The sequence below is a fragment of the Lissotriton helveticus genome, chromosome 9, assembly GCF_964261635.1.
Source record: "Lissotriton helveticus chromosome 9, aLisHel1.1, whole genome shotgun sequence".
Classification (NCBI taxonomy): domain Eukaryota; kingdom Metazoa; phylum Chordata; class Amphibia; order Caudata; family Salamandridae; genus Lissotriton; species Lissotriton helveticus.
Window position 1 is genome coordinate 1,149,036,128 of NC_136070.1, and position 24,791 is coordinate 1,149,060,918.

At 44.1% G+C, this 24,791-nt stretch overlaps 1 protein-coding gene across 1 annotated transcript in view; it reads right to left on the reverse strand.

Annotated features, from left to right (window-relative positions):
* The window catches only part of CACNA2D3 (calcium voltage-gated channel auxiliary subunit alpha2delta 3), a 2,522,256-nt gene that overhangs the window by 137,165 nt on the left and 2,360,300 nt on the right, over positions 1 to 24,791 (reverse strand). The window contains exons 32-33 of the mRNA XM_078662383.1: positions 3,853 to 3,928; positions 2,410 to 2,462 (exon numbers count right to left, since the gene is read on the reverse strand). Of these exons, the coding sequence (XP_078518509.1) occupies positions 2,410 to 2,462; positions 3,853 to 3,928 (129 nt within the window). The remainder of the gene's footprint in view (positions 1 to 2,409; positions 2,463 to 3,852; positions 3,929 to 24,791) is intronic.

Sequence of the window (24,791 nt, forward strand, 5' to 3'; positions counted from 1 at the left end):
ATAATTTGATTAATATTAACCTGCAATAATTTCCATCACGTGGCGTTCACACTAAATATTTAACCATAATGTATCATTATTTTTCAGTATGCATTTAGATTCCCTAGTAAAATGGCATATGGTTAGAACTTTCCTAGCCTCATAACACAAATACAAATAAGACACCCCCTTTGCTCTGCCCAGAACTTCAAAAAGAAAATGTTAATTTTTTGCCAATACTTGTGGTAACTTATTAGCAGTGGCTCAGCGTTCAAATATAAATACACATGTATTCACATGTTTTTCCCAAATAAATACACTCAAGAGATTTACTATGACAACTTGATTAAGATTTCTAAGCTCTTTGTGGTCAATGTGATTTGAAACCATCTTCCAAACATTAATCATGTGGGGAAGAAGCTAAAATTATACATTAGCATGGCAAACCTAGAAGACGGCACGGACAATATTAATCATGCTTACAGAGCACTACTGACTAAATAAATTAATTATTTACGACAACAGCAGTTTTTCTTACGGCTATGATAACTATTTTCATTTTATTCTACACATAAACACATCCGTCAGTTTTTTCGAATAACTTGGAACTAATAATAAGGCAGTGAATAGATTTTAAGTTGGCAAATCACAAAATCATTTCCTGACATTTTGGTTTAGGAAACATTAAATACATGCATCTCGTACAAAGACATACTGAAAGTTTAACTCCTCTCCTGTTGGAACGTGAAACTTCTATTCACTACACATCAAACTGTTTGGTTTTATTTCACACTGCATTTCAGCAAAGCTTTTGTTTACTTGTTTTAAGACTGGTCATACTTGCACTGGGACCAGACCACCCCTAATTCAACCACAAATCATTTAGAGTCATAATGACAATGTTGTGTTGCATGCTTCTTTAAAATTGTAGTCTAAGCTAAAATGGGGAAAATCGACCAAATTCTCCAAATAGCCATTATCAGTTTGGTTTGGGCTAAGTCAGGACAGCCAAAGGACATCTCTAAATCCACGTTACACCATTTCAAAACCTTTGAAAAATAGTTAGAATGTTTGACTAACAATAACACATTCAATGGACTATAGTAACAAAAAAACACAAGCAAGTGTTCTTGTGTTTAGTTTAAGGTATGTAATAGGTAAAATTTTACTGTTTGTTGCTTACATACTGCACACAAAAAGCATTGTTTAGATCTATATGAATTGTTTGTCTATAAAATGAAAATATGTCAAATGTATCTAAAACATTTAGGACCTTTTTTTGTCGTGATGAAACATTTGAAATTACAGTTTATAGAACTCTGAGAAGCACTTCCATTTAAACATATTAGCATCAGTCATGGTAAATATTGAAATGTCATAGAAGATTCTTTTGGCATTAAATACTAACGACCTGATTCACAAACTGCACTTTATAGTACGTTCTTTAGTAATAAGAAATGTACTACAAATTGCAATTCACAAACTATGTGCAGAGTTTTATGTCTCTGCATTACCTACACTTATTTGCGTGGAGTTATTCATCCGACTGTAGAGTATCCACCACGCTTAAGTATAGGGTTTAGTAGTAAATGTAAGGAGGACCAGAGGGAGTGGGTGGGAAAAGGGACAGGTTTACTACAAGAAGGGATGAGATTAGGGAGAGGTAAGTGAGATTTAGGGAGGGTCTTAAGGAGGAGGGGCGTCACCCACCATCAGAAGAGTAAGCCAATGGCATTACTCTGGGGTGGGAAAACGCAAGTTACACTTTTGTAGTAAGTTTAGACTAAGAGATTGTAAATACATAAAGTAATCAACTTTCTAAAAAGTGTAAACTCACTAAAACATGAATGTTACCTTTGTAAATCAGGCCACACTTTTCAAAATTACTGTACAGGAAATCACACAGACATTTTCAATCAGCAAAATGGCCTGCTTATCAAACAACAAGCTGCCTAGTTTCAGTAAAATCACAAAGGCCAGAATGTTTGTTATCACGTGCCCAAAATAAATTAGTTAAATTCACATATAATACGTCTTTGCGGAAACAAAAAATAAATAAAGCAAGAAATAGACAGTGAGTAATGAGATTTATGTTGTAGTTGAATCGGTTCATGTATGTCCTATTTCCAAAATGTAAGCATGTTGATATAGGAGTTAGCATTAAATGAAAGTTTAAATATGCTATTGAAGATGCCATGGATGTGTATTTACTCAAATAAAATTGCAGTGGATTCCACTTACAGATTTCCAGATATCAACACTTCCAGTTTCTGCTATTTTGTTTAAAAAAATCCAGTATTCCCATTCTAAAAATTATGTTTACCCAATAATAGTATTTTTTCTCCACATGGTTTTCTTATAAGCGGAATCAACTGTTTGCATTCAAAGCAGAGTTCAAATGTGCTACAAATTTGTACAAATTCTACTTACAATATAAGTTCAGTCATTATCCATTTTACTGCAGCAAAGAAGGCTTTATAAGGCTGGAGAGAAGTAACTTGTTTAATAAGAAAAGTGAAAGGCATATTTTGTCTAAAGCATCATATAACAGAATTACATTTTTTCAAACATTGAAAATAATTTGAATGCCAATTATCATGAATGAAATGGTGAGTTTCATAGTAAAAAACGGATTCAAACAGATGATGTAGTCAAGGCAAGTTAAAAGTTATAAACACAAAAAGTGCCCTTGTTTGAAAAATTGTAATTCACAAGTGAATTTTACATTTTAGACATATGACTAGTATTAAACGTACTGTGACTGCAGTTAACTGGAAACTTATGAATTTAAAGTGCATATAAAGGTGGGTCGAAACAATATCAGACACATATTTTTAGCAACCAACTTATGGGATCTAGCAAACTAATGAGCAGAATGTCTAATATTGATGATTCTAAAGAATGATGTTAACACTTCTAGTTATGAATGAAAAGTCATTGCTGAAAGTTTCTGAAAAGCTTTTCAAATAAACAAGAGAACAGCTTATAATTAATTGACTTAAGGAGCAGAGAGTTTGCAGGATACTCCACAAATGGAGATCTAACAATGAAGGGTTGATTGAGCCTTTTCAAAGTCTCTATCTTCAAAACTAGCTGATGGTGCTCAAAGGCTGCACCAGCGATATTTTGCACTAAGGTACTGTACATGCAAATAATGCCAAAGGCAAATCCATTGTATGCATATTTATAATCTGCATTTTAATTTTGATAAACAATAATGCCCACTTGGATTCAGCTCTTGAAGACTGTCAGCCTTAGCATGGTCAAACTGAAAGAGTTTTACACAGGCTTCAATTTGATCAAATTTATCAAGACAAGGATTCCCTGTGGAAAAAGAGACACTTTGTAACGTATTTTAGTAATGCTTGTGTACTCCTTTTTACCACCAGACCTGGGGCTCATATAGAGCAGTAACTCATGATTTTCCTTTGCATTGTCCACGTCCTTTATGTTTCTTTTGTATAGAAAATTAAATGAAATTGTGCTTTGGATGTTTGACAATGAAGCATTCATGTATTGAATCGAATGACTATTGCTTTCATATGGAGGATAATGCATTTCTCTTAGGTTTACGAAAATGGTGAGCAGAGATGATGTTAAACTCTTTATATTGAGTGCTAAGATACAACTGTTTAAGTATTGATGATGCATTAAAAAGTTTCTTTCAGCAATGTATTTAACTATGTATAGCAAAACATGACAATTTTTGTTTATTTTTTATAAAAACAGTGCATGATAAGAGAAGCAAAATATTAGAGCGAAAAAGGTATTAATACAGAATTTGAATGAGGAATCTGAAATGAGTGGAAGTATACTACTCATAATAGTGGAGTTATGGGTGGGTGTTTATGATGGATACTAATGTATACTTACATTTAGTAAACTACGGGCACTGTCACTACTCTCTTTATTTGTCCTACACATGGCCTGGTAGTCATAAAGTGTAATTCTACAGAAGAGAACAAAATATGTATGTGACTCAAGGAAAAAAGAAGCACAACATCATCATCTAACAGTTCACATTACACAAGTAGATGCAATCAACAAACTCTAGATGTAGGTGGGGGCATCATTTTTTACACAAATGAATGCAAATAGAGAAAAGATGATTAAATGGGAGGTAAATAAGAAGTAAAGGAATACTTACAATTCTATGTTTAAATAATGCATTGTACAGGGAAACGCCTCAACAACTTTGCTAAATTCAGGGTTGTTCATTGTTACTCCACGGCAGTATCCTTGTGCAAGCTCCGCCGGCGTCATTTCTCCTATTCAGCTTGCAGCAGTCTGCTACCCTCCGCTGTCTATCTACCTGCTGCCCTCTATTTGTGCCTCCTCTCCTCCTTTCTAACTCTGTTTTGCCTTTTCTGCTCATTTTTCTGCCCTCTGTTTTGCCGTTTTCTGCTTGTTCTCCTGCCCTCTGTTTTGCCTTTTTTGCTTGTTTTCTGCCCTCTGTTTTGCCTTTTCTGCTTGACTTTCTGCTTTCTTTTTGCTTGCCTTTTCTGCTCATTTTCCTGCTCTCTGTAATGCCCTCTTCTGCTCTGTTTTGTCTTTTCTGCTTATTTTTCTGCCCTTTGTTTAGCCTTTTTCGGCTTGTTTCTTCCCTCTTCCCACCGTTTCCCTCCTCCCATCGTGCTCCTCCTCCCACCACCCAGCACCCCGCCCTCCACCAAGGCAACAGCATGACCCTATTGAGCAGGTCCTTGTGCCAGCTCCTCCTGCTACAGTTCTCCTGTCCAGCTTACCCGCAGTCAGCTACCCTCTGCTGCTTTTCTACCTGCTGCCCTCTGTTTGTACCTCCTCTGCTTGTTTCCTGCTCTGTTTTGCCTTTTCAGGTCATTTCTCTGCCCTAAGTTTTTGCCATTTTCTGCTAATTTTTCTGCCCTCTGTTTTGCCATTCCTGCTTATTTTTCTGCTCTCTGTTTTGCATTGTCTGCTTGTTTTTCCGCCCTCCAGTTTGACTTTTCTGCTAGTTTTTCTGCCTGCTGTTTTGCCCTCTTCTCCTCTATATTGCCTTTTCTGCTCGATTTTATGCCCTCTGTTTATCTTGCCTTTCTGCTCATTTTCTGGCTTCTGTATTGCCCTCTTCTCCTCAGTTTTGCCATTTCTGCTAGTTTTTGCGGCCCTCTGTTTTGCCTTTCTGCTCGGTGTTCTGCCCTCTGTTTTGCCTTTTACTGCTTGTTTCTTCCCTCTTCCTGCTGTTTCCCTCCTCCCAACACCCAGCTCCCCGCCCTCCCCAGGACCTACTTAATGGAGGGCACAGTGCAACCAATTTGAGCAGGTCCTTGTGCCATCTCCCCCTGCAACATTTCTCTTGTTCATGTTGCGCACATTTAGCTACCCTCTGCTGCCTGTCTTCCTGCTGACCTCTGTTTGTGCCTCCTCTGCTTGTTTCCTGCTCTGTTTTGCCTTTTCAGGTCATTTTTGTGCGCTGTATTTCCCTTTTCTGTAAATTTTTCTGCCCTCTGGTATGCCTTTCTGCTGGTTTTTCTGCTCTCATTTTTCTCCCCTTTGTTTGGCCTTTGCCTGCTCATTTTTCTGCCCCCTGTTTTGCCTTTATGCTCGTTTTTCCGCCCTCATTTGTCTCCCCCTCTGTTTGGCCTTTTCTGCTTGTTTTTCTGCCCTCTGTTTTGCCCTCTTCTTCTCTGTTTTGATTTTTCTGCATGTTTTTCTACCCTCTATTTTGACTCTTGTTTGTTTTACTGAACTCTGTTTTGCCTTTTTCTGCTAATTCTTTCCCTCGTCCCGCAGTTTCCCCAAGACCTGGCTTTGCGATGAAGACCTCTCACCCCAATACCCTCAGGGGTGACAGTGCCACACTCTAGAAATGCTGATTGATTGATTGACTCCTTGAGTAATTTTTTAGGATATCCATATAATATATATGCACAATTAATCTAAATGGAATTAATCTATTTGGTCAGTGTTTATCCTGAAAATCTAAGATTGAGATGTCTCTCATGGGTCAATTAAATAAATACATAATACTAGGGAAATATAGGTGACATCACATGAATAATAAAAAAAAATGCTTATTTCAGTAAAGGGTAAATGAAGCTCTTCTCAAAACGTGCAAGTTGGGTCACGTGTCGGATTTTAGAAAACACATTTTTGTCATAAAGTTTCCATTTCAAGTCAGGGAAATGTTGAGCTATCCCTCAAACCATGCCTTCAGATTGGCAACTCTCCAGTTAAGTGCATTACACATGATCACATGGTACAATGGTGTATGTTACAATGGCTACTCCTTCTGCTGTACCAAGATTTTCTCTATAATGTGACCAAAATCAAGAAGCTGTATAAACTACCAATAGTTCCAAAAATTGCATTCAAATGCAGTTTTATACGCACTCCTGAATACTGCACAACACTAGGACAACACTGACATGTTCCCAAGTACTACAGAAGTAAATAGTTACAATAATGAATTCAAGAAATTGAAAATATTAATGGATTCACCAAATATCAATATTCTTCAGATTCTCGATCTTACCACTTTTTTTTTCAAAAATCATTCTCAAAACTAAAATTCTCCACACTGACTCAATGTTGTGTGGGAGTAGGAAAAACAGGTGACTCAAAAACTGTTTTGCCTTTTCTTTGTAGTAGGGTTCAAGGTAGAATCAACTTAGATGTAATAAAAAAAAGACATCTCTGTTATACCCTGTGTCTACTAGTTCCTTGTTGCTCAGCCTGTGTGAGTGTGATGCAATAGAATGTTCATGAGTGCATGGTTTGGATGAGTGGTCAGTTGGAATGAGTCGGGCTGAGTAGCAGGATGCCATTCCCGGTGAGGCTGTACCATGTTACCTGTAACTGAATAAACCTACATAATCTACACTACTGGTTGCTGGATTAGTTACCCACAAGGACAAGGACCCTACTTTGTTTACAAAAGTGACACCAATTTTGAAAGAACCACACGTGAACAACCCAGGAATTAAAAAGGATTTTGCCAGAGTCTGAAAAGATATAAAGAGAAACAGTGGTTCCTGTGGACAATGTAAACAATAAACAATGTGTATATGCACAATGACAATAGGAAAGGGTTAAATGGATGTCCGAGAAAGAAGGAAACTATATACCACAATATACTTGTAAGTTCAAGAAGTTTATAAACGTCATACTTATATTCAAAAAGGTGCATAGTGTCCCCAGTGAACACGGAACCTACACGATAATTTGTGACATATTGTGACATAAAAAGTGGTTTCCAAAATGACAAAGTCCACCATCAGACTTGTAAAAAATTTGCACAGCCTTCAAATATGATAATGGAGACTGGCCAATGGTTCGCTTTAGGTTTTGTCGACGGCATTTCAACCCCATTAGCAATAAGGGGTCTCTTCAGGATCTAGTAATGTAGGGACATCTGAGAGAAGGAATCGCTGTCAGAGTGACAATAGTGCACCACAAGGAAGTGAGTGTAATGGAAGGGTACTCGCATGGGACCCAGCCGGGCACCCAGTAAGTGCATTTTTTTTCCAGAGCTATCGCCTACCTAAGCAGATTTGGTTTCAGCATTGGAACCGCTGTGTCGTCATAACAGGCAGTGGCGCCCACTTCCGTTGCGGTGAGCTGATTCAACGAGTATGTGCCTGGCTTGGAGGATTGCCTGTGGCTTGTAGCAGTTATGCGGAACTGACACTGCACGTACCATCAGCTTGTCTGGTTTGGCAGTGTTGGCCCCCGGCCTTAATTCGCACACGCCCAATGTGACATCAGATGGCTGGGGGCCGTCCGACGCATGGAAGAGGTTATACACTGGCCTTAATACAAGTGTCAGTGAAACTCTACTTGAACTTTCGTAACTATGGCACAAACAGTAAGACATTTCACACAGAAATGCATGTTAAGTTCAAGCAGTAGCAGCACCTACGAATGCATTAAGTTCCCAAATAATTCTAACTCTATTGATGAAAGTCAACTCATCAAAAAGACATCAAAATAAATTAACATTGGATTATTCGACCTGTGCAGATATGAGTTTTAAAAAAATGTTTTAATGCAAAAAAGTACCTAAAACAGTGCTTCTGAAAAATATCAGTTTGTGGTCATATGAGTCCCAGGCACAATTTCAGATCAACTGTGATATAGCTGAAGTCAGATGCACCAAGCGGGTCATACTGGTCAGATTTGGGGGGGTCTCAAAAATCTTGCAGCAGGGCAAGGCTGGAAGTTATAGCTGGGAGGGCTCCAGGAGGATAGCTACATTTACAGAAATGTCATGCTAAACCTGTTTTCAATGTGGAAACATGCACTGACTGGGATGAGCCTTGTTTTCCTGCTCACCTCCCATCTTGTCCTGGCTCTCCAGGTGTGGAAAAAATGACAAAGTCTTAATTTTCTCTAAATTATGGGAATATTCGTATTTGTCACTTCTGTAGCTTGCAGGTCTGCAGGACATACTCTGGACACCAGGTCTCTCTCCAGTCCGGGTCCCTGCAGTGTCCAGCCATCAGAGGTAAGCTGAGCCTTCTTGGAGCCAGGAGTCCTTATGTTTTTGTATCCCTTGGTTGCTAGAGGGCAGCCACTTGATTTTTGGAGAGCAGTTCCAGTTCCTGGGCCATCAGGAATGATGATATCTCTAATCTCTCCTCAAGCAGTGCCTTCTTCCTCAGGTACATGGAAGTTCTGATGAAGTGGTGGTGAGGCACCAGTCTTACCCTTTGCAGTAACTCCAAAGCCACAGGTTCAAAAGGGCCAACCTTTTTTATATCAGAAGAGTTTTGGCTAATCCCTGAACCAGTCTCCCATTGTGATTAGCTATCTTCCTTCTATCTAATACAAGAATTGATTTCTTCCTTCAAGAAATGGGCTGAGAACATCTAGGGGGAATAAATGCGAGCCATACTTGTAAGCCTCATTTTGAATTTCCAACTCAAAGAAGGTAGTCTGAAGGTTGCCCAGTCATACATCTATCCTGTCATACTAGCCCCCTCTCAGATTGCCAATTCCTGCTAAGTGGCTCGTTGTCGATAATGCCTCCTCCCTTCCTGGGCTGAGAGGCCAGACTAATGTTCTGTGGGGACCATGGCTTATGGATGAAAGTGGCAAAATTGTCTTTAAACCAGTTTTGGCTCTGAAAACGCAAAGAATATTTTTAAGAGCATTTTAAAGTTACTATCGACTGTTATCAAAAATCTATTTCCTGTGTGGAATAACATTTTTAGAACTATGTGGAAAATAGATCAAATGGAAAAATCAACTTGCGTGTATTTTCTGAGGCAAAGATAGAAATGAACATTCTTAACTTTACCCAGGCCTCATTCATGGAGCATCTCGCTTTACCTACATTTAGAAAGAAGGGACTTTGGTAGTCACTGTGAGGGTACACTATTTTCAATATGTAATACTTTCTTATATATATTAGGCACCCAGACCTGTGGGCTTACAGGGGTGACTTATTAATATATAAAATAGGTTTCCGACATGGCAAAGACATTTTCAATTCAAGGTGTCGCTGATGTGTTTTTAAACTACAGTCTAGTCAGAACTGTGTTCTTGGAAGACATATATTGTATCACGAGGTATTGTAACTATACATTGTAGCCCAGATATGACACTTGTGAAAAAGTGGATTATTAGTTGGGATGAATGATAGTCCACCACACTTAATAATGCCACTATTCTTGTTAGTTGCAGTAATTGTTTCAGTAATTTAAACTGAAACTTACCTCCTTGTAGGTATGGCATGGGGCAGACCAGCTAAATCTAAGAACATTGCGTTTAGCATTTAGAAATACTAATACAGTTACAAAGTGAAAAACACAACACAATAAAATCCTACTGCAAAACAAAAATCCCACTTAACAAAATTACAAAAATCCAATAAGGGGAATTGAAGCTTTGGAATTTAAAATGTTTAAATAAAATAGAGCCAAAATGTGTAGCGCACTAAACTTCAGGGCAACTGTTCACGTTACACCTGGACATGGGTAAGGTTTAAGGTCAACCACAACACAGTGCATGTTGGATACCCAGCTCGTATTTGTTCAAGTCAGAAAGTTACTTTCACACTTAGAAAATTAGAGAGAAAGAAGAGTCTTTGGTGGGGCAGGCTGAAGAATCCAAAGACTAGCTTAATGAGAAGATTGAAGGATGAGGTCTCAGTGAAGTTGTTGACAACGGCAGGATAATATCTAAGGGGCCTATTAGGATGGCGGGCGGACCTGAGTCCGCATGCCATCCTCGCTGCGTTGGGACCGGCCGCCAGACATGTGGCGGTCCCGCACCACGAATTAGGAAGCGACTGCCACCCTGGCGGCCACATTCCGCATTTTAACATTGCAGCGGGTGCTGCTTACAGCACCATCCACAGCGATTTCAAAATCGCATGCCTGGCATTTCCCTGCACCACGTGGCAGGCACCACGTGATGCCTGCCACTTGGTGCAGGGAACTGCCAAGTGCATACCCCCAACCCCTGGGGGCCCGCATCAGGCCCCAAAAGCCAATCCCCGCCAGCATCGCCGCCATGGAAGGGCCTGTATGAAACCCACATCGTAATATGGCTGGCGGTGCCTGCTGGGCACGCCACCATATTACTGTCCTAGCACCGCCCAGCCGGCTTTGCGTGCGATGCGATACGCCCGCCATCATAATATGGCAGGTTGTATTTCATGTTACGATGGTGTAATGTTCGCCACCGCCGCCTCGGCGGTGGTCATCGTTACTCCATAGTAATGAGCCCCTAAGTTCGGAAAAGTCCAGAGTTTGTGCCCATTAAGTCATCAGCACTGATTGGATGCTGCTCGACTCCGGGCCCAGTGAACCTTTTAACATTCAGACTCGACTCTTTACTGGAAGGTGGATTTCTTCAGTGGGACAAGGCTGCAGGCTATAGCAGAGGAGAGATTGGGCAGTCAAATGCTGGTTGGCGCCGGTCCGGCTGAAAAGGATTTTTTGCTGTGGAGAAGAACGAAGTGGGAGCTGTGGCAAAGTCAGGCCTACTTGCGATGCACCGTTGACCGATTGGATAGCAGGTTGGTCCTGGTTCCTTGGCAGTTCTCCAGATTAAAAGGTAGGAACACGTTTCTAAGACCCATGACTTTTAGAATTAGGCAGGTTGAGTACACTCCAACACTATCCAAGGGTTCCAAGACAACAAGAACAGCACTAAGTGGTCAGCCCTCACTCCAACAGAAGCCAGTTGGGTCGAAACTCGAGAGCAAGTCCAGTTGAAATTGGTCAGCTGGGCTCTTACAGGAAATTGAGCCTCTTTTGCAGTTTCTATGCCCCAGTTCCTTAGCAAGAGTCAGCCAGTACACTTCTTTGTCTTTAATACAAGTGGGAAAAACCTTTCAGGTCACCTCACAGTACTCAGCAGCAGGTGCAGATGCAGTGCTTCTTCTGCCTTCCAAATAGTTTTTTGAAGTGGGTACTTAATGGTGCCATATTAATACCTCACACTAGCCTGTGGATAGGGGTGACTCATGGCCCCTCCCTAACCAACAGGAAAAATCTCTACAAAAATCCTGCAGTGCCCTTCTATACCTAAATCCAACCCAACATGACAGAACATTTCATTCGCTATGCAGAGCTCCTGTGCCCACCCTAGAAGTGTGGCCAGGGAAATGAGCAACCCCTCCTCTGTGGTCACTCAAAACCAGTTCTGGTGGCAGATCTTATCCGACTGTGACTGGTGTCTGGCTGACCAGGGGGACAAAGGATGCCCAGGAGTTAGGTACATATCCCTGTGACAAGGTAGGCCTATTTGAAGTTAATTGAGTTTTTAGGCACAGCCCAGATGATCATCTTGCTAGCGGGACAGTACATCTCCCCAAATCCAAGTCCTTTGTCTCACCTCACCTGGAGCATGTTCATAGTTTATTCAGCTCCTGGCTGACAGTTGGAAGCTTATGCAAATAGGATTCTAGAGGCTTTAGGCAGGTAAAATGTGACTTTGAATAGTACTTTTTGTACAATATGTGTTACAGATCTGATTTTACCAGTGAATTGGGCTTGTAATATATAGTTTCAAAAGTCAAAAACAATACTTTGTAATGGTGTCCTAGGAAGAGATAACATTATAGGTTTTAATATTGTATTCCAATGCTTTCCTATGGAACATATATACCTGCTACAGTGAGAAATCTTTTAGGAACTTGTTCCTGTAAGGACATGTTTAACATTTAACGTTTACATGCCCTACTTTTAAATACCATTCACCCTTTCTTATGTGCATTTAAGGCCTAAGGTGATGTATTAATATTGAAAAGGAGGATTTAAGCCTGTCAAAAGGGGCTATTTATTTTGACAGGTCAAAATTGCAGTCTGAAAACTGATCATGCAAACCATAGTGGTAGGCCTACAGTCATGTTTTGCACTCTCAGTTTAGTGGTGGTGCAAAGTGTGCTGCAATCAACTTACAGGCCATGGGTACACTTTGTAGGATATATTAGGAATTTAAATGTAAGTTAAAGATGCAATTAGGAATATAGCCAATTTTGACATGCACATACACTGGGCACTGGATAGCAGTGTCCCAGTGCACAGAGTTGAAAGAACAACAATACAAATCTATCAAAAAAATGGGGGTTACCACACAAAAAAGGGGTATTTTCCTACACAATGTAACTTCTATACCATTATTTCATTTTCCGTACCATATACCATGCCTTTGGAGGAAAGGTAAATAGGCAAATTGGGTCAAATCAATTTTGTCAGTACCATTTTGTAGCCACTGTGGCACTGAACAATCATGTCATGCTTTCACAGTCATAATACTAGTAAAAATACAATCCAGAAAATGGGGAAAAATCGGTTATGGGCCCATCCACCCGCTGCAAATAGTAACATCTTCACTCCTATAGAGCTGGCCTGGGTTTGAACACTCAACAATAGGTAATAACCATTAAAGCTAAGATGAAGTACTTTTATTGAGGGAACTAATTCATTTTTTTTAATTTGACTGAAGTAGTAGTGAGTGTGTGTCAAAGAATAGGGGCCGTTCATTTGAATTTGCTGCAACTAGATTTAACTTGAATATGACAACATGTGATGCATGGAAGGAAAACAGATTTTCCTGATTCATTGTAGGAGTGTTTTTTGATTAAATTACATTGTGATATTGAATATTGTGCATTTTAACTGGGGTGGGCACCCTGCACTTTACTGTTCATAGTGCGATTAATGCTTCAGCATTTGCAGCGCTGGCTGAGAAGTATAGTGTTTTCCCCCAAATGAGGAGGCAGCACGGTTATATGAATCCACTAGCCAAATGACTATGCAACTGCCACACTGGCAGAATACCGAAGCAAGCAACAGCGGACATCAGCTAGAAATGCTGCCCATTACAGGGCAATCTGGTAGATGGTGCATTGTGTATTTATTCCGCCGAGTTATGCAGTCTTTCAACCCTTGATCTGTCGCTGAACTTTGAGGCGAAGGTCACTTTAAATGCTTTTAACCCATTAGTGACCTTGTAAAGGAGCTGGAACTGAAATACACAAACTTCAGGCAAATATATGACTCCAACATCTTACTTGTTGGGTTTATGGTTGTCTTTGACAATATACACAAGTCCATTGCCAGTACTCCACTGCCTCTTTGTTAGGTTCTAGAAGTATCATATTCATAGATACATACATCTTAAGAAGCCACCCACATTTGTTTAGAGGTAGCTTTGTGAATGCATGGTCAGCTGTGTTGCATCACTACGAAATCCATGACATGATTTTACAAGAGGATGTAGAGTTAATGTGGTTTATCGAAACCTGGTTACAGAATGATAGCTGCTCTATAATAAATTAATTAGCATTGCATGAAGGGAAAAGAGGTGGGGGTCTGGAAGTTATTGTCAAAAAACGTTTATATTTTCTAAACTCTTTGAAGACATGAATCAATCTTTGGAGACCACGGTCCTATAGATATATAATCTGACCTACCACCAATGGAATTTACTCCTATGTTACCGTCCGCTTTCAGGAAATCGATCTGAAGTTCTGGATCTCCTAGTGACTCATACCTCAAATGTAAACAGCACCAAGATCCATAATGACATAGAGAGTCTCTGGCCCTATTTCATTTAGAGTGTCTGTCATCAGCACCTATTCATAAAGCAGGTAACATTTGCAAGATTATTTGCAATGATTACCACACTGTCCAGTTTGTCCCTCCCATACTCATTTCAAGGCCCAATCACTGCAGTGTTCCATTTAGTTGGTCAGTACCCTGTCAAAACAAAATGTGGTGATGGCTTTAAACCAGAACTGTAAACATTAAAATGAATACAGTGTTGGATTTAATTGTCAACTGGCCAATCAGCATGATATCATCAGGATATAATTTTATCTTCCCCATTTGTGCAATGGGAGGACGGATGTTGCCATTCTTCCTAATCGCTATCACCAGTGGCTCGATAAAGCAAACAGAATCGTCAATAAGGGGCACTTGTAATTTACCCACGTCTCTGCCATTAATTATGATATTGGCTTCAGCATTCAGATACATCTTCTGTATCAACCCGTGTTCTGGGAAGGAACTGCAAATTTGGCTTGGATACTAAAAATCATTTCCCAGACCACGAGGTTGAATGCCTTTTCTGCCTTTAATAAAAGAACTATGGCGGAAGGTTATTAACTGAAAAAGGGTCCAACGCTTCAGCTAAGTAGTGTGTATTTGTGCATAGCTGATGTCATGTCTAGCAATAAGACAGTTCTGATCCTGGTGGATCAGTTTTGCTGCTATTAAAATAAATGTATTAGCCAATAGTTTCATAATTATTTTATAATCTGAATTCAGTGAAGTATTTGGGCGGTATGAGTTTGGGTCTTCACACGTATTTCCCTTTTTAGGGCTCGCCCCTTTTCTATTTCGCAGAAATAGAAAACAGGGGTGAGCCCTTATGTCGCTGATCTGCTTCTTTCCCCAAAGGCTCTATTCAGGCAGCTGATTGGCTCTCTTCAAGCAGGATTCCCAACAGTTCACGAGAAATAGAATCACGTGACAAGCTCCTCGTGTAAATGTAAATGTATTTGAGCTTGTAAAGCGCACTGCTACCCATCCATAGGTCTCCTGGCGCTGTATAACTCTGGGGACCCGTCCTGGCTTTCCCTGTGGGATGGTCCCTGCTGGGAGTCCCCAAGGTGGAGCCAGGCATCCCTGGAATTGATGGGGCCGTTGTGGAGATTAGGCAAGCTAATGCCCAGAGTTGCCGAGTGGAACCCCTGATTAGAGTAAGCACCGAAGCGAGAATTATCGAGTCCGCTGACCAAGGTCCACGACCCTGCCGCGTCGGGAATTGAACTCTGGTCCCGGGCCGACTTCTGCTCTCGGGTCTGCCGCCTCTAACCAGTGAGCCACACTACTCCACCACTCGTGGACGAGCTTGCACGATCCTTCCCCCTGCCAGCAGCATTTGGCACATCAAAGGCTTCGCTGCCACATCCACAATTGAAGCTACGATCAAAGGCTTCCGCTGCCCCGCTTAATCCGTGCACCCTTTTATTGCCTCGCTTCCCGGCTCTGCTGTAACCACAGGCTACTGGACTCCCGTCACTTATTCAGGGCTGCAGGCCCTGCCTCGCTTCCCGGCTCTGCTGTAACCACAGTGCGCACTAATGAAATGCACCTCGAGAATCACAGTTAGTTCTTTGTCCTCCATTTGCTTCAAGCACCTAAATAAAGTATTTCTTGTTCAAAAACGGCTAATATGAACAAAAGCCACTCAGCCATGCAACACCAATCTCACCCACGCAGCTCTACTCACCCACGCAGCCCCACACTCACCCATGAAGCGCTACTCACCCATGCAACTTCACTCTCACCCACGCAGCTCTACTCACCCACGCAGCGCCACTCAGCCACGCAGTGCCACTCTTAACCACAAGCATGTTTGTGTACTCCCTCCAGCTGGACCCCAGCATATCCGTGTACTCTTTAACAATCACACACACATGCAAATTTGCAACCCCACTCACTCACGCAATGCCACTCACACACGCAACGCCACTTACCCACGCAACGCCACTCATTCACAAAACGCCACTCACTCACGCAACGCAACTCATAGAGCGCAACTCTCACCCACGCAGCCCAATTCTCACCTACGCATCGCAAATCACACCCACGCAAGTCCAGTTACCCACGCAACTCCACTCATCCATGCAACGCCAATCTCACCCACGCAGCTCTACTCACCCACGCAGCGCCACACTCACCCATGAAGCGCTACTCAGCCACGCAACGCCACTCACTCCCAAAACGCCACTCACTCACGCAATGCAACTCATACAGCGCAACCCTCACCTAATCCATCCATATATCCAACACACCACTACATTCATTCATACCCCCACAACATACATCCATCCAACCCACTCCATCCATCCATCCCACCACTCCATCCATACATCCCCCCACTGCATCCAACCATCACACTCAATCCATCCCACTAAATCCCTACTTACATCCACCACTCCATCCATCCATAGCCTCCCACCATTCCATCCATACAAAACATCCACTCCATTCTGCCAGCCATCCCCTAATCCATCCATATATCCATCACCACACTACATTCATTCATAACCCCACACCATACATCCATCCATCCATCCCACTACATCCAACACTACATCCCAAAGCATACATCCTTTAGCCACTCCATCCATACATTACATTCCAAACATGTAACACTACATCCAGCCATCCATACTATCCATCCATCCCATAAACTCCATCCATCCATCCATCCATACACTACTACATACATACAGCCAAACCACAATTACATTCAGCCATCCACCCAATACATACATTCACCAGTCATACACAACAACAGCCGTCAGTGCACAGTTTCAACAGACACACACACACCACCAGCCAACAGTGAACGCTCTCACCACGCAGACACACCACAGGACATCAGTGCACACTCTCACCATCCACAGACACCATCAGTGAACACTTTTAACACCCACAAACACTACCAGCCGTCAAAGCACGCTGCCACCAGACATACAACACAAAAAGGACAGTGCACAATTTGAAATATCACACATACCAACAGCCATCAAATCACACTTTCAACAGGCACACAACTCCAGCTGTCAAGGCACAGTTTCACCAAACACACACACTACCAGACATCACTGCACACTTCCACCGGACACACACACCACCAGCCGGCCAGGCATACACACACCACCAGCCATCACTGCATGCTTTCAACAGGCACACACACACACATCAACAGCCATCAGTGCACACTTTCACCAGGCATACACACCACCGGATGACAATGCACACAAGTGTAAATCAAAGTCATACAATGTACATGCTGTATTACAATGACCTGTTATCTATCAAAGGTTAACGACATGCACAGTGGTCAGCCTAAAGATAAAAAGTACAAAACAATATCACAATATGTTCAAGTACTGTACTTCAACATAAATTAAGGTATTCAAAAAACTAGGGAAAGGAAGCTGCCCTGTATACTCGCAAACAGGATATGGTTTCAGTGAACAGAAACCACTTCCAAAAATATGAAAAGGCAGGAAACGCGCGTACTTACCGCTCAACCATAAGTGCAAGTTTTTGCAGCCTTCGGTGTACTGTTCAAAGATAGCTAAATAAAAAACAGTGCATTTACTGCCATCTTTAATAGGAAGCAATGTGTGCTCAAGTCCAAACAGAAGGTGTCACATTTCCACTAATTAACACTATTAGCATTGTAAATGCCAAAGTAAGAATTTTCCACAAGTTAAAATAAATTTTTTTTAAAAACTTTGTAATTTACAATAATAATACCTCAAACTTTACTAATGCGAGCCCTATTGCATTGCAAATGCTTGTTTTAAAAAGCTAACAACACTTCCTATGCTAAATGATGCAGGAATAGGGCCACCCTCCAACACTGCATTGGTAGCGGCCAGTACTTCTAAAAAAGATTTTAAAAATTCAGCCGAGAAGCCATCAGGGTGACATACCTTACAAATTGAGAAGTTATTAACCACCTCCAACAGTTCTTTTTTGTAAAAGGGAGAATAATATTTTCCATATCTTCCTTGGATAGGGTAGGGATATTTAGCCCCGCTACAAAAATCCCCAAAGCATCTTTATCAACCACTTGATTCTAACTATAAATTTTGTCTGCAATGCTCAAGCATGATTTTGCCCACTTTCCCCTGCTCCTTTCACTTAACCCTTACATTTAACCCCAGATACTGGGCATTTCAGACCATGCATATGTTACTTGCAGCCTGTTCTTGTGCCTGCCAGGCTAAAAATCTCCCCGTCAAATTACTCTCCTCATAGACCTTCTGCATACAAGCACAATTAAATGCACCACACTAAATATAATACAGATCACTTAATGCCTGCTTGGCCTGGTCCAACGCTCTCCTATTTGCCATTGCTAGATACCTTAGAAATGTATCTCGACTATCCTGAACAGTCTTTTCTTCTGACATTGACGGCATCCTTCACTATCACACGCCTTCTTGCATATGTTTTAAAGCCTCCCACACTACACTTGGGGGAGAAGACCCATGATTGGTTTTTTTTTAAATGTGTTTATTTGCATGTTCCACAAAAAGAAAAACAACACTCAAAAGAAAGAAAAAAAAAACGAAAAAAAAGTTGGTCCGCATCATGGTGTACACGGTCTGTGATAGTATAAAAGATACATAACAAAGAGCAGGACAGCATCCAATGGCTAGTGCATGTCCAACAGATAGCTCATGATATGCAGCGACGTCCACACTGTCGATGGTGACCGTACAGCAATTGCCATAAACTTGCAGTGGCTACCGCCATGCATAATGGTCCCATAAAGCATATTTAACATCAAAATTCAGCACCTATTTACGTTCCTTAAAACCTACAATGCTTGTGATGTCTGTGATAGTGTATCGTTGGGCTCCTGTGAGCGCTGTAGGTACGCTAACAAGGGTTGCCAGATGTCCACCGGTCTAGAAGCGGGCGGCTGCAATTGAGCATATGTTTCACTGGTGGTGTTACAGTATGTCATGCTGTGTAACCATGTATGAAGTGTGGGGCTAGTTTTACCCGCCCATTTAATGGCCAACTCACGCTTGGCTAGCAGGAGCGCTATCGCGACATAGCGACGCCTGGACTTGGAGAGGTCATGGACATGCCCCAGTAGGACAAGGAGATGGTGCTATGTCCTGTTCAACCATCTTACACAGCTCGCTAAAAATGTATGTTCAATAAACCTCCAGCTTTGGACATGTCCACGCCATGTGGGCGAAGTCCGCATGGGGGGCCTTACATTTCTGGCAGGAGTCAGATCGCGCTAGCTCAATGCGGTGTAACTTACTGGGGGTGAGATATAGATGCCTCAGAAACTTGAAGTGCAACAATTTAAGATGATGATTCGGGGATGCCCTCCGTGTTTGCTGATAACAACGCCGCCATTGAAGATCAGTTAAGGGATATCCAAGATCGCCCTCCCAGGCAGCCCTAACTGCCGTGTCTCTGCTCGGCACCAACCCTATTGCCCCCTTGTACAGTCTAGCAACCAGGTGATTCCCGTCCCCCCCGCTAATAACTCCAGTTAGAAGAGGAAACTCAGTGGGCGCCAATGGGTAGCTCTCAATTTGGGCACAGAGCGTCTTCTGCACACGCACAAGCACAAAGTGGTCTAAAACCGTGGCCTCCCAGAATCTAGGGTCCTCCGTGCTTGAGAATACGTGCCCCTCAGGGTATGTAGCTGGAATTTAGCTAGTGTACGTTTGACTAGCGCTTCCTGCAGGAAAGGTATCCAGCTGTTACTGGCCAAGGGTAACGCCAAGGGTAACGCGTGAGTGTACAGGGCACTCATGCAAGTCACCTTCGCCAGCTTGCGCCAAGCCCAGCTCGTGGTGGATAGCGTTTGATTATCACGCGGATCCTGAGGGAACCCACATGACAGCAGTGCATGAAGCGGATCCGGGAGTGCCAAGTCCACCTCGGGCCAATAGTACGTGATCCAGACATTCGTGTTATACCAGTGCTGAGCAAAACTGGCCTGGGCAACCAAATAGTAGATGTGCAAGTTTGGTACACCAAATCCCCCTCTCTCATATGGTAGCACCAAGGTGTCCCATCCAACCCAAGGCTGTATCCCACCCCACACCAACCGCCCAAGCAAAGTGCGCAATCTGGAAAAAACTGTTATAAAGAGGGATTGGGATGTTTGAAACAAATACAAAAACTGTGGGAGCACCACCATCTTTATTATGGCTATTCGGCCTGCCATGGACAGGGGGAGTCGCAACCACCACTCTATGTTGTTTTCGAGCCTGTTGACAGCCGGGCAATAGTTCAATTGCAAGACACGGTCCCGGTTCCTATGGATATGGACTCCCAGATATTTAACCGAGTCGTCGCACCAAGTTAACGGGTAGTCCATGGTTCCAGTGCAAACCGCATCAGGCAACGGGGGCACCTCTGATTTACCCCAATTTATGTGTAAGCCTGACAGGGTGCCATATCTAGTAACCTCACCAAGCAACGGTTGCAAGTTTTCGTAAGGGCGCAGCACATAAAATATTATGTCGTCGGCATCGAGCAACAACAGTCCTGTATTGAATTGTAAGCCACGGTGGCTGTGTTTACTCTGTAAATGGTGCACCAGTGGATCTAGCGCCAGTATAAAAAGAAGGGGGGACAGGGGGCATCCCTGCTGCGTACCACGGGTAAGAGGGAATGCCCTAGTCCGTGTGCCATTGAGGTGGATGCAGGCCGTTGGTTGGTTGTACAACAATCTAATCACCGCCTAAAACCGTTCAAGAATCCCCAGGGAGCGCATAGTGGTATATAGGAAAGGCCATTCCAGTGAAACAAATGCCTTTCAGCATCCAACAGCACCGCTGCAACCGGTAGAGTCGGTTCAAGCCTATTAAGAATGGTGAACAGTGTGCGTGTGTTCAGGGCCGTGGATTTATGAGGAATAAAACCCGACTGCGCCAGGGAGATGTGTTGCTCAATAATCAATGCAAGCCTGATGGCAATTGCTTTCGCAAAGATTTTATTGTCGGAGTTCAATAGCGACAAGGGTCTGTATAAGGAGTATTTCAATGCTCTTTACCGGGTTTGGGTATTAGGAATATGACAGCTTCCCTAAGAGTGGGCGGAAGTATCACCTTATACACCGCCTCCTGGAAAACGTCAATAAGGTGAAGGACCAACAGATCCTTATACTTTTTATAAAAGCAGCCCATAAAACCGTCCAACCCAGGTGCTTTAGCGCCACCCAATGCGTCAATGGCATCCGATATCTCTCCCTCCATGAAGGGTACAGCCAGGAACTCCTGATGCACCCTGCCCAGCCAGGGAAACCTCGTCGAGGTACTCCTGGCCATCCTCTGGGGTTGAATCAGTCCTAGAGGTGTATAGTTCCATGTAATATTTCAGTACCTCACGCAACACCCCCACATTCCCAGTTATCCACTCCCCGGAGACCCCAGACAACGCAGCTATGTATGTGGGCTTACGAGTGTATTGCAGCAGCCGTGCCAGTGTCCTGCCGGGCCGTTCTCTCTCCCTGTACATACGAGCTAAGGTATATTTACCCAGAAAGTTGGCTTCTCTATCCGCGGCTTCATTGAACTCAGCTAGCAGAGAAGCACGCCTAAGCGTGACAGAGGAGTCCGATTCATATGAGCTACTGTTGAGGTCCCAGAACTTGGTCTCTACCTGTGCAAGCATGAGGCAAAGTGACCGGAGCACACCAGCATGTTTGGAAATACAGATACCCCGAGCTTACGCCTTAAACGCCTCCCAGAGGGTGGCCTTGGAATCAACTGTACCCACGTTCAGTTCGAAATATTTCATGATAGCTTCCCCCAACTCAGTTGCAAAAACAGGGTCTCGCAGGGTCATGTCCGGAAACCGCCAGGTGCGTTCCACCCCCCCCAGCCTAGGAACATGCAACTGTACCAGCACCGGCGAATGGTCGGACAATGTACACGGTAAATGCTTAACATCCTTGAGCCATAGTAACGTGGCCGCCGAGAGGCACCAATAATCAAGGTGTGTCCAAGTGATATGGGGTGCAGAGTAGTGAGTGTATGCCAAGACATTGCCCGAGTGGTGGCGCCAGGCATCCACCAGATCCAATTGTGCGAGCACACCCCACAGGGCACGCCGCGCACGTGGTTTAGTGGCTGTGGTGTGCGAAGTACTATCCAGCTCAGGGTTAAGTGTTAAAATCACCACCCAAATAGACATAATCAACCCCCATGCGAGGAATATGTGAATAAACATCGTTAAAAAACTCAGGGTCCTCTTCGTTCGGGGCATACATGTTGACAAACAGTACAGAGCGTTCCAGCATGCAGCCCTTAACCAACACATATCTCCCTCCCTCATCCCTGTATACCTCCTCCTCATGAAAGGGCAGTCTCTTGTGAATAAGCACAGCCACTCCTCGGGCATAGGAGCTATAACTTGCATAATATCTACGGGACCCCCAGACAGCAGCAACTAATGGGGTGGCAGTCTTAGGTAGGTGGGTTTCCTGTAGGAAGGGGACATCTACCTGGTGGCGTTGTAAATAATTTGTCACCAGTTTACATTTGCGAGCATTATTAAGACCTCGAACATTCCAAGATATCAGTGACACATCCGCCTCTGCCAAAACTTTACTAGCCATAATCAAATGCAAAGAAAATAATTGTCCTTCCTATTCGCACAGAAGATATACTAAACCAAAAAGCATACACAACATCACATGTAGGACATAAATTCGACCAACTGTCCCAACTCCCACTCGCCCCCCACCCATCCGCCCCACAAAGCGCAGGGGGAAAAACCCTGTCCCACATCACAACCCCAACATGACTTCAAACTGAAAACCCAAACAATGAGCCCCCAAGAGAACAAACAAATGTGCATCCGCACAAGGGAGGTGGCAACACCCCGCCATAGCCCCATGCCATGTCATTAAAAAAACACATCTTCACACCTCTGTGGCGGCAAGCCTGCGGTGCAATCAGGGCGTCAATGTGAGGAACTGAAACAAGGAAAAAACTATAATGTGGTGAGCAGTGTCTACAATCACAACAAATGAGCACAACTCATGAAACTAGCCGGTACCAAACAGTTCTGCACTCGCTACTGAATCAGGAATGTCCTGAGCGTGCAACGGAGATGCCCCAGAGTTCTTCTTTGCAGCGTTGGAGTATTGATGGCAAAATTCCTGAGCTTCATGGAGGGTGTCAAAAACCCAGGACCGTCCATCCACATCCACCCTCAGACGTGCAGGGTACAGCATTCCATATCGTAAGCCAAGTTTCCATAGTGCAGCCTTAACCTCCGCAAATTTTCTACGTGCCTCCTGCACCCTCGCCGTGAAATCCGGGAAGAGGGAGATGTTGGAACCCTGCCAATTCAATTGTCCCTTATCCCTGCAGCATCCCTATCCCTGAAATTCAAAAGGCGTGCTATAATTGGGCGTGGAGGACACCCTGGTTCGGTCGAGGCCCCTGGATGCGGTGCACCCGCTCCACAATAAAAGTGTCAGTAAATGAGTCCCTGCCAAAGAGGTCTGTCAGGAGCTTTTCAACAAAAAGATCCAACCTGCCAGTGTTGGCCGACTCCCGTAATGCGGATATTATTTCTGTGCCCCCGGGCCTCTAAATCCTCATTCTTCATCGCTACTGTTTTAAGGAGCCTCTCCAACCTCTCATACCTTTTGGCCCTTTGGGCCGCACCATCCTCCAGGTCTGAGATTCTGCTTTCTGCCACTGTCAGACGCCCCTCATGCTTGTCTAACCCAGCCCCCATCGCATCCAGACGCTGGTCAAGGGCATCAAATCTGGTGTCTAGGCCCTTGAAACCTGCCCACAGCTCAGCCAGAAGGCCCTCCGTCCCTGCCGCCGTCGTTGCGGGAACCTCGCCGCCCTCCGCCATTTTAGATTTCTGCGCCGCCGTGCCAGGCCCCGTGGCTATGAAAGGAAGTGTGCCCTGGCGGGGGTCCTCACGACCCATACCTTCTATGCTGGCTGCGCAGTGTGAGTGGTGGTGGCCAGAAGCAGTGCAACGAAATAGTCACCATAGGTGGCCACTGGTCGCAGCAGTCCCGAAGATGCAAGGTCAAGGTCGAGGTTGGGCCGTCGCCCCCGGGGCAACTAGTGAGCAACAGCTCCACAGCACCCAGAGCAGCCACCAGCAGGGGAGGCTAAAGGTCTAGATTGTGTGTCACAAGCAGGTAGCACCCCCAGACAGACACAATCGGCACAGGACGTGACGATGCAGTGCCAGAAATGTGGGCACAGGGCAGCCACGCAGGCCCAAAGACAGGGCAAGGAACAAGCAATCCTGACTCCCAGTAGCAGTGGAGGAGGGTGCTGATGGGGGCCTCAGCGGGGGACTCCTCAAGAGGGACTCAGATGGCACTCATTCAATTCAGGGGCAGGGGGCGCTCCAGGCACATCCGCGGGGTCAGGCTCCCACTGGCGTTGGTACGCTGACACTCCATCCTCTACAACTGCAAGGCCTCCTCACACGACCGCACCCAGCTTTGATGAGTAGGGAGGCGCTGACCCACCCCGCAGCAGCTTACCACCCCAGCCGGCGGAATCTCCTCTGAAGCGTCACTGCTCAAGGTGAGGCCAGGCCTGCAGCAGCACGCAAGGCCCCGGCTTCAGCTACAATCGCAGGCCCGTCCATGTGGCATCACTCCCCACACGGCGCCGCTCCGCTCCACAGACAGCGAGCGATCCGGATCTGCCGCCGCCGCAACACCCCTGCCTCACTCACCTCCGGGGGACATTTTTGCGGTGAGAGTACAGTCGCCGCCACCACAGAGGTCGCTGGAGGGAAGGGCCACGGCGGAGCTATCAGCCTACGCAGCCATCA